Below are 10875 nucleotides of genomic sequence, written 5' to 3'. Positions count from 1 at the left end.
CTCTCATACTCACACACACACATGCACACTCACTCGCCCACACATTCACACATGCGTGCTGCCATCATCAGGGACCTGTGTCAGAGGGAGCTGAGGCACCGAGCGATCGGGCATGTACACCCCCAGCTCCACTACTTAAAGGTGGGGACAGACCCTGTGACTGTGAGTCGCCATAACTGTGACACTCTCTCCTTTGTGCTGTGCTGGACACAGAGCAGCCACCAGCCCCAAGAACAGCTCCAGGCTGGGTCTACGCCGGACACAGGAGCAGGCAGCCGGTGGACCGTGAAGGGGTGCTGAGGATGGAGGAACGTTGGGAGGCTGGGCACAGCTAATATCCTGAGCTCCCCGTGCCCTTGACTTCTCTGTGGGCTTGAGAAGGGCCACCGCACATCAGGATGAACTCTCCTTCGGGGACCAGAGCCCCACTGGACCCGGCCCAGGAATCCAACGGCATAGCCACCCCAGCTTCCCGCAGCAGGTGGGACAGCTCCTGGAGCAGCACTTCCAGCCTGGACCACCCTCCGCCCGTCAGCCCCACGGTAAGCCTGGGGCGAGCGTGTGCACGCAGAGCCTCCCTCCCGCTCCCTGGTGCTCTTCCTAGGGGCACACGGGGGCTTTGACAAGGTTCCACAGCTCTGCTGTGGGACCTTGGGCATGTTACTGAACTTCTCTGAGCCTGTCCTATGCGAAGAGATCAATAGAGGGGAGTGTGGCAAGTTTTCCTTCCTTGTGGAAAGCCTCCAAGGGACAAAAAGGCCAGCCCTGTGGGACAAAGGGCTGGAATGGCACGTCCATTTCTTTCTGAGCGTAGTAGGATGCCCCCTAGAGCCCTCCAGAGAGGAAGGCCTGCCCTGGGCCTCTGGGTTTGTCCCAGCCCAGAGCGAGGTATTTGGTGCCTGCTGTCGCTTCCATCATCCTAGCCAGGGCCCAGGGCCATACCCCAGCAACCCCACCGTTAACTGGGGAGGGACGAGGGCACACTCAAGACCATGGGATGCTGGCCTAGGTTCTGGACAGGATGGGAAGGCTCCAGTAGCTACAGGAGCCAGGGCAGGACAGAAATTAAACCACTCCCTTCCCTGGCAAGGAGCTGGGGTGGGAGGAGTCTTTAAAGCCTTTTGTACTGGCCTCATAGGAGCAGGACCTCCCTACAGTGAACTAGGAGGCCTGAATTTTCTTTTTAAAAGACTATTCTTTTTCTCACTCTCACACCAGGTGTCAAAGTCAGCCCTACCCAGTTATATAGTGGGAGAGTACAACCTCCTTCTCTGAGGCTGGGAAGGATGTGGGACTCCTGAGAAGAGGGGCTCCACCCCACTCTACCTCCCCAGAGTGAAAGGGGACTGGAATACCATTGCTGACTGTCTTGGGCACTTGGGATGGGGCCCATACAGAGGAGAGGAACGCACCCAGGAGATGGCTCTGCCTTCTCCCCAAGGAAAGATAAAGTCACTCCAGCCATGTCCCTGCTTGCCAAACATGTGTCTGTCTGTCCTACCAGTCTCCAGAGGTGATCTGAGCACACTTCTAGAAGACTTTTGCATCTGGGCCATGGTATAGGAGCTTGGGCTCCACTTTAGGAGACCGGTGTTTCCATTCCAGCTCAGCCACTTGCTAGCTGTGTGGACAAACGGCTTTGCCGCTCTGAGCCTGCCCGCCTGCAGCGTTTTTTACCTGCCCCATTGGGAACCCTAACTCTTCTTCTCAGGACTATTTGAAGGTGATGGAGTCATGGGATGCCCTTGTTTCTCTGTCTCTTCACAGGCAGCCAGGGCTCAGGCTGCTGCCTGGGCCCCCTTTCCCACGGTCGATGTTCCGGACTCCGCCCACTATGCCCTGGGCACGGTGATCCTGCTGGTGGGGCTCACAGGGATGCTGGGAAATCTGACGGTCATCTATACCTTCTGCAGGTGCCTGGTTGGCAGGATGGGGGCCTGGGCACTGAGGGCAGCCAGCCATGCAGAGACAGGGCAGAACACAGGGTGGAAATTCTGGTGCCAGCTCTGCCAGGGCACTGTTGAGTCTGGGTGGGAAGGCCAGGGCCAATGGTCTCAGGCTCAGGCCTCCATCTTCAAACCCAGGAAAAGGGCCCAAATGTAATCCAGGGCAGCTTGAATGGCACGTTTAATTGGGCCCCAGGCACACCGTCTGTGTAGGGTGTGTGTCCCTATGACACACACGTCTCTGCCTATTCTGCCCTGCTCTCGGCTCACCTCCAACACCTGTCCCAGTGGGCACCTTCCCTCTGCCTCAAAGAGCAGCCCTGGTACCAGGATCCTGAGTCCTCAAGCCCTTCAGCAACCAGCCCTGGCCACCACCCTTGGCTTCCTTCCCTACCTGCCCCACTCACCGCCTGAATGGCTGAGACGGGCACGTGGAGAAGTAAACTCCTGGCTCTACCATCTATTAGCTGAAACGACTTGAGCAGTGGACTTCTTTGAGTCCACTTTTCTTGTCTGCAAAATGAAGTTGTGATTTACTTCATGGAGTCAATGTGATGATTAAGTAGGTTTTTATATGTGCGGTGCCCAGCAAACGAGTGAATCCTGGCTGTGTCACTTACTGAGTCTTGTGACCGCAAGCCACTTCACAGGTGGGAGCTCAGGGTTCTTATCTGCAACATGAAATGGGGTGAGGGGGTAGATGTGAAGACGGATGATTATGGGAGATGAGGTTTGTGAAAGTACCTGGCCTGTGGGCACCATCGTCAACTCCTCTCGCCTTTGCCAGCCCCGAAGGTGAGGACTGCAGGAACACTGGAGAAGGGGAACAGGAGAGACATGAGTTGCTGCCTTGAAGGGTTTCACTTCTTAGCCCACAATGCCAGGCCCCAGAGCTGTTCGGCTGGTACTTGCCGGGCAGCGGGATGGGCCTGTGGGCCAGCAGCTCGTGCCTGTGTGCAAGCATACACGTGTGTGCACGTGTGTTTGAGGGAAGCTCCCCAGCAGAAGCGCCTCCTGACAGTTTCTGACCCCTCACAGGAGCAGAGGCCTCAGGACTCCCGCCAACATGTTCATCATCAACCTCGCAGTCAGCGACTTCCTCATGTCCTTCACCCAGGCCCCCGTCTTCTTCGTCAGCAGCGTCTATAAGCAGTGGCTCTTTGGAGAGACAGGTAGACACTTGGGACTCCCTTTTGCTGGAGGGAGGAGGAGGGTTGGGACAGGGGATGTCCACAGTGGAGAGTGGCCCAGATGAGAAGGCCATGTGCTCTTCCTGGGCAAAGACTGGGTAGTCACCCTCAGTCTCATGAGTTAGCAAGAGGTTTCCGTGAGCCTCTGTCAGATGCATGTAGGCGGCGTGGAGAGGAACCAGGCCTGCTTTCCTTGAGAGGCGAGCGTATGAGCTGAGTACAGGCAATCCACAGACCCTCCTTCCCCTGGGGTATCTGATGGGCTCCCTGCCAAGGACTGAGGTCAGGCAGCTGTGCCCACAGGCTGTGAATTCTATGCCTTCTGTGGGGCTGTCTTTGGCATCACCTCCATGATTACCCTGACGGCCATCGCCCTGGACCGCTACCTGGTGATCACACGCCCACTGGCCACCGTCGGGATGGTGTCCAAGAGGCGGGCGGCGCTTGTCCTGCTGGGCGTCTGGCTCTATGCCCTGGCTTGGAGTCTGCCGCCCTTCTTTGGCTGGAGTAAGTGGGCTCAGGGAATCAGGGGAAGGGAAGGTAGGCTGGGAGGGGTACGTTCAAGGGGCAGGTAGGTGGACTTGGGTTGACCAGCTGGCAGGAGGGGCCGAGGGACTGCTTAAGTCTCAGAGCAAATGGACATTCAGGGGGCATGGCTAGCAGCAGGGGGAACTGAGGCTGTACTGTCAACCATCAGAGGATAACCTGGGCTCCCATCCCCAGATACAGAGGGGAAGACCACGTGGTTCCTGGCTGGCGGGAAGTGACAGGTGCATCTGATGCTGAGTTTGCAATGAGTCAGACAGGCAGGAGTTGGGGTGTGAGGCCTCAGCAGGTAGGAGGGTCAGCAGCAAGGCACTCGCCCTTCTGAGGCAGGACCAGGAAGCTGGCTGAAGTCTTGGGGGAGTAAGACCCTGGGGTTATGGTGAGGTCTCTCTTCCAAACTGGCAAGATTGGGCAGCAGTGGACTTTGCCAGCTGTCTCCTGCTAGAACCAGCTTGGAAAGCTCCCCTCCACGTGCCCCGGCTTCCTCACTCCACTGGGCAGGGCTGGGGCCGGGGCCAGTGTCTGAGAAGCTCAGACCCCACATCCAAAGCCCCCGCTGGATGAGGAGCCTAAGTCAGCGCCGCCCTGCAGGCTGAGCACCCGCCCCTGGTTCCCAGGTGCCTATGTGCCCGAGGGGCTGCTGACCTCTTGCTCCTGGGACTACGTGAGCTTCACGCCATCGGTCCGCGCCTACACCATGCTGCTCTTCTGCTTTGTGTTCTTCCTGCCCCTGCTCGTCATCATCTACTGCTACATCTTCATCTTCAAGGCCATCCGGGAGACGGGCCAGTAAGAGCTGGGCGTGAAGGAGGGGCTCCATGGGATGGGGGCTGTGCCCCTTGGCCAGGGCTGCCCGTGACTCACATCTGTACCCACACCCCAGGGCACTCCCAGCCCCAGATGGTCCAAGACCAGCTCAGTACATGTGCTTATGGGATGGGGTGCCGAAAGGCCAGTACAACCTGGGTGCTTAGAAAAGTCTCAGGAGACACGGTCTTCTGAAACGTGGGCCTTCAGCCTTGGTCAGGGGGCATGGGGGAAAGAGAAGACACGACAGGTAGAAGTGCAGGGAGGCAGCTTAGGCTGGATATATTGGGGAACTTTCTGGGAGTCAGGGCTGCCTGCACTGGAAGGGATGGCCGGGTCCAAGAAGGCTCCCTGACAGCAGCCATGACCCTGGCACTCACTGCAACCCGAGTGGGCTCAGACCCAGACTCTGCATGCTTCCTAGAGCTCTCCAGACTTTCGGGGCCAGCGAGGGTGGTGGTGAGTGCCCCTGGCAACGGCAGCGTCTGCAGAACGAGTGGAAAATGGCCAAGATCGAGCTGTTGGTCATCCTTCTCTTCGTGCTCTCCTGGGCCCCCTACTCCACTGTAGCCCTGATGGGCTTTGCTGGGTGAGGGGCTGGGGCAGGGGCTGGAAGGGTGGGAGAAGGGTAAGGGGACCCTGGGGCAGCCTCTCCCTCCCCAGCCCAAGCCCAAGCCAGCCGTCCTCACACCCTAGGTCCAGCCTCACAGGCTTATTCTCCCCCTGCTATGAGATGCCCCACGGGAGCCAGGCCTGTCTCATTCCTGGAGGCACTAGGAGACATGCTGGGGGAGTTCTGGGCCACACTGGGTTTGGTTTGAGGGCCTGCAAGGGCTGCCAGGTCCTGCAAGATCCCTTGGGAATATGCAACTTTGCCTGAGGTTCTGGTTTCCTCTTCACCCAGACTGTGGGCACACAGCCAGGGTGCTACTCACCTCCCGCCCTCTAGTCCTTTGTGGCTAGAGTCTGCGGACTTTGCTACCTGCAGCAGCGTGGAGCCAGGCCAGACTTCAGGAGCACTTTGAGACAGTGAGAACTATGAGTCCTTGCAGGTGCTTGGGTATGAGACCTTCTCCTTGTGCAGGAACGGCCTGGGGCCCTCCTGTGCCGTCACTCTCAAGGAGCCAGGGTCGCAGCAGGCATCAGGGTTCAGCGGGGCATGGGGAGAGCTGGGCAGAGGTCCAGAGTCTTTGGGGGTGGGGAGGGTTTACTGCCAGCAGCACAGGCTCCAAGGGACAGTGGGACCTGGCGAAACCCCCAACCTGGCACATCTTCTCAGCACCCCTCCCTCCACTGCTCCCTGGGTTCCCACTCCCCTCAGATCAGGATTTTCCCTGGCATTGCAGTCCCTCCCCCGGGGATGACTTGGTCATGCTGGTTTGGACCAGGCTGGGCTGTGCCCTGGCAGGGCTTGGTTGGCCTATGGAGAAGGTTCCTGAGAGGGCCGGTGGGTTGTGGAGTCCCCAGGGAGGGCCAGCTGGCAGAGGGACCACAGCTTCTCTGTCCTAGGTATGCACATGTCCTGACGCCCTACATGAACTCGGTGCCCGCTGTCATCGCCAAGGCCTCTGCCATCTACAACCCCATCATTTATGCCATCACCCACCCCAAGTACAGGTGTGGCCCTCTGCCAGAACCCAGCCCCAGATACCCAGTCCTACCCTCATGGGCAGAGAGGGCCTGGGCCTATAAATGGGGGCAGAGGCCAGCCATCTTTCCTGTCCCTTGTGTACATGCATTGGGTGGGAAACTCTAGCAGCTGAGAGCGGCCAGTGACACCGGATGGGATCTGGAGCGGGTGTGACCCTCTCTGCTGTCCCAGCTTCCTAGGAGGCTCAGCTTGGAGGGACATCAGAGTTCCCTGGGCAGTGTCCAATACTAACTGGGATTTTCAGAGCTGAGGCCAAAAGGCAGCCAGGATGGCCGATCAGCAGTGCTGCTTGCTACAAAGAGAGGTCCCCAGACAGAGGCAGCCTGGAGAGATCACAGCAGGGAGAGCTCCACTGCACTTCGCGGGCCCCGGCAGAGGCCTGGGGCTTGTTCTGGCCCACAGTGCTCTCTGCTGACAGAATCCCAGCACAGCTGACCTCTTCCACGAGGGGGCCTTCAGTGCTTCCTTTTGCCTGGTGGTGTCAGTAACTCAGCACCCCGCTGAGGCCAGCTGTAGGCCTTAGCCCATCCAGCTCAGAGGCGGCTCAGGAGGGCTCTTGGTCCCCATTTGCAGAAATGTGGCTTAGGTCAGCCACTCGAGAACTGAAAGCAAGCATCTGGCTGAACCTGCCACCCTAAGGCTCTCCCTCCCTGCCCACGGACCCAGTGTCTGTCTGCCCATCCTCATAACCCCAATGTCTTTACGTCCCCAATTCCCCAGAGGCTCTTTGTCCACTCCCATTAGCCCGGTATCAGTCTATCCATCCACCCCCATCTCCTCAAGTCTGTCTGTCCAGCCCCCTAACCTGCTGTCCTTGCAGAATGGCCATCGCCCAGCACCTGCCCTGCCTTGGGGTGCTGCTGGGCGTGTCAGGCCAACGCACTGGCCTGTACACCAGCTACCGCTTCACCCACCGCTCCACACTGAGCAGCCAGGCCTCGGACCTCAGCTGGATCACTGGACGGAGGCGCCAGGTGTCCCTGGGCTCTGAGAGTGAGGTGGTAAGGAGGCTGGGCTCTCACTGACTGGCACCTCGCCATCCTTTCCTCTGGGCGGGGCTGTCTCTGAGACTCAGGGACCCTCAGGAACCTGGGACGCTGGCAGGAAGAGCCCCTCACCCCCCCCCCACACGGCCTTCCCACACACCATCGTCCCTGCCAGACAGGGGCACTGGGGTCAGAGAGGCAACATGTTGGCCCAAGGTCACCCAGCAGCAGGGCCAGGACGAAACATGGGTCTTCCAACTCCAGGCCACCTCTTTTCCATGCCAGCGCTATCCCAGGGCCTTAGAGCCTCAGACTGAAAAGACTAGCATTTCTGACCCTAGATGGGCCTCTAGAGAGACAGGCAGGAGCTAGCTCAGGACCCTTCATCCTCAGCATTAAGCGCCCTCCTCCTGGAGCTCACAGGATACGGTGGAAGGAGCACTGGCTCTGGAGTCGGGGGACCTATGTTCAAGCCTGAGTTCAAGTCCTTACTGTGTGAGTTTGTGCAGGTCACTCACCCTCTCTGAGCGTCTTTGTCCTCCTCTGAAAGGGAAAATCATCATGACCACATCTAAGACTAGATGGGGTGCCCATGGATGCTGACCCCACCACTGTGGTCAGCCATGCCAGCCCCTACTTGGGGCCTGGAGCTCTGATGCCCCCTGATGTCACCAGGAGAGTTCCCTATGACCTGAGCCCCTGTCCCCAGCTCCTCCATCATTGTGCCTACAGGGCCCACTCTGGGCCTCACCAAGTGCTTCCACTTACCTCCTCCCACTGCCCCCATCCCTGAGGGTCTCAGTGGAGGGGCTGAGGGAGGAGCTACCAGAGGACCCATCCCTGAACTAATGTAGTAAACATCAAGGAGTGAACCTTATCCATTAAGAGGGCCTAGATCCTCATGAAGACATACCCATCCTACATGCTTAAGAAAGCACACCAGCACACACACCCACACACACACATCCCAGCACATGCACGCACAGTTTGCAAGGGTTTGGTGACCAGCAACCCTGTAAACAGTATTGTGGGCTTCACCCCAGTGAATAAGTGTAGAGAGGATGGAGAAAGGCCTGGTCAGGGAGGGGGCAGAAGCAGGGATGCAGAATGTCCCCCTCACCTCACAGGGACTCTCCCACTCCCCCAGGGCTGGACAGACACGGAGGTAACAGCTGCTTGGGGGACTGCCCAGCAAATGAGCGGATGGTCCCCCTGCAGTCAGGGCCTGGAGGATGTGGAAGCCAAGGCCCCTCCCAAGTCCCAGGGACAGGAAGCAGAGGCTTCCGGAAAGGTAACTGGGCCCGGCACCTGCCAATCTATAAAAGGGCGGGGATAAGGAGCAAGTAGCCCAGAGAGCGGCCAGGAAAGGGGAGCAGGCCCAATGCCCTCTGGGAATCACCCCCTCCCTGCACCTCCCAGCTTTCCCTTGCTCACCTGGGGGTCCTGGGTGTCACCATGACTCCAAGGTGTTCTAAGCAGGCCTGAGTGTGACTGTGCCCGAGAGTGTCTGTGTGTGTCTGTGTGACCTTGACTGTGCACGTACATAGCAGGTGGTGGTGGCGCTACCGCACTACGATGAATGTACGTCATGTGTGTAAATGTGCGTGACCATGTGCCTGGCACACACATTCTGTCCCTGTGGCACCGTGGGGCATGGGATTGAGTGTGCCCCAATGTGTCTGCTCTAAGCTGTGCATGTGACCAAGTGTGGGTGGCACGTACCTCTCTGTGTTTGGAAACTGGGTGTACCTGGGGGCGTGGGGCTGCAATCGGTGGACGTGCTCACTGCGAATGCCCTGAGATTAGGGTATCGCCCAGAATACTTGTGGCTATTAAAAGAAGGCCAGCTGTCAGCCCAAGTGCCTATGGAACGGAATGTTGATGGTGATTAGAGAAGGCTGTATTCTGGAACGCTGGAAACGCCGTGCGCACAGGTCCTGAGGCTGCCCTGCCCCTCTGCTGACAGCTCCCCACCCTGCCCCTCCACTCACACCCACACCACACCCCCAGCTCCTGCCTTCCTTCCCCCAGGCTGCTCCCCTGCCTGTCCCAGAGAGGGGGAGCCCTGGGCTGCTCCCTGCAGTTGTGGGGCCCCTGCCTCTTCCAGCGTTCCCACCCCAGGGAGCACCACTCCCCAGGTGCCCCAGCCCTGAGCCCGGGAACTGTTCATGACCACAGAGGCCAGGACAGAGGCCGGCAGCGTCCCCCAGGCTGGCCGGGCGATGATGAAAGGCACTGTGCCTCTCCTGGAGAGAATACCGGGCTGGGGTGGGGCGCCGGGCAGAGAGGCACAGCACATCAGCCGTCACCTAACGCGTGTGATAAGCACTGCCAACGAGGTATCAGCACACAGGGTGCTGAGAGCAGAGGCAAGTCCCCAAGGGCTCCCAGGAAAGGTGGAGGTAAAGCAGGGATTGCCAGGCAGGATGGGGCCGAGGAGCGGGGATTGGGCGGTTCAGGCTGAGGAAACAGCCTGTACAAACATAGCAGGGTGTCCCAGGACAGAATGTCTCTCTGTGACCCCAGGGGCAGACAAGGGGCTCTGGGAGCTGGCGGTGGGGATGGAGGAGGGAAGGGGGCAGGAGGTGGTAGGAGCCATGGGGAGGCCCACTAGGTGCTGTCATGAGGGGTCTCCAGTCACGAGTCTGGGGGACAGGGAGCCCTTGGAGGGCTTCGCGGGGCACTGAGGGGCTTGGTCAACTTAGCAGATTAGCCGGGCCTCCCCGCAGTGGCTGCGGAAGGACAGGTTGAGTGGAATGGGCCGGCAGAGAGAAGATGGGAGGAAGTCGGTAGGACAGGCAAGGTATGAGGCATTTAAGACCGCAGGGAGAGAGGAGACGCCGGAGCATGTGGAAGAGGACTACAGGGAAGGGGGGAATCGGATGGTGGGGGTGAGGAGAGCTCAGTCCCGACCCCAGGAGTCCGAGAGCCTGGGGACATCCCAGAGGGACGGCCTGAAGGTGGCCTCGGACATCGCCTGGAGAAGGCCCAGCCCCCAGCCAGGACGAAACCTGGCCACACAACGCCCCTCTGTTACGCAGTGCCCCTAAACACAGAGGGTCCCTGGGAGACTACTCCCAGTGGGATACTCCTTGAGCTAAACAAATGTCTGCTGTTTGCTTTCAGACCAAAGGGCTGCTCCCCAGCCTGGACCCCAGGATGTAGGGTGCCCATCAGTTTGTCTTTCTGGGACATGCCCATGTCTCCTGGGACATGTCCAACCCCTTCACCTCCCCCTCACACACACACAGACCCAGGATTACCCTGTGGGCCTGCGGGCTTTGGAAGTGGCCCTGTCACCCAAGCTGTGCTGGATTCGCAGCCCTGTAACTGCAAAACTCCTGCTCTGCAAAGTGGTCTGCACCCACTTCTCAGCTCAAGAGCCTGTGCGCCAGGCTCAGCCTGAAGAGTGGGCACCTAGGCCCTCTCGCGGCCCGGAACACAGACCTTCGCTCGCTGGAACCCGTTACTCACCTCTGGCTTTCCCCCCAGAGTGCTGTTTCCACCGTGGACCACCCTCTTCTGCACATGTGCATTCTCGGGCACGCTCTCCCGTGTGTACTTATTTGCATGCGCACCAAGTGCACGAGTGCGCTCACTGCACCTGTGGATTGTTTCAAATCAGTGTCTGATTCACCCCAGGGTGTGTGGCTCTGGCAGGATGTAGAAAAATAAAAAGCGGAGAAGGTCTCCGACAAGCACAGTCTCGACCTATTGGTGCCACCGTGGGAGAGAGACCCAAGGCCTGG

At 59.2% G+C, this 10875-nt stretch overlaps 1 protein-coding gene across 2 annotated transcripts; it reads left to right on the top strand.

Annotated features, from left to right (window-relative positions):
- Positions 1–398: 398 nt before the first annotated feature.
- OPN4 (opsin 4) lies at positions 399–10291 on the top strand. Of its 2 annotated transcripts, XM_030862843.1 has the most exons (11): positions 399–542; positions 1768–1913; positions 2473–2508; positions 2985–3118; positions 3440–3643; positions 4300–4471; positions 4914–5078; positions 5999–6106; positions 6961–7141; positions 8274–8417; positions 10253–10291. In XM_030862843.1, exons 1-11 carry the CDS (start codon positions 399–401, stop codon positions 10289–10291), a joined length of 1473 nt encoding a protein of 490 aa, XP_030718703.1. The 2 variants fall into 2 exon arrangements, with proteins under 2 accessions (XP_030718703.1, XP_030718704.1); XM_030862844.1 differs by lacking the exon at positions 2473–2508.
- Positions 10292–10875: the final 584 nt, after the last annotated feature.

The sequence above is a fragment of the Globicephala melas genome, chromosome 16 (assembly GCF_963455315.2).
Source record: "Globicephala melas chromosome 16, mGloMel1.2, whole genome shotgun sequence".
NCBI lineage: Eukaryota > Metazoa > Chordata > Mammalia > Artiodactyla > Delphinidae > Globicephala > Globicephala melas.
This window is presented reverse-complemented; position numbering and strand designations above follow the sequence as displayed.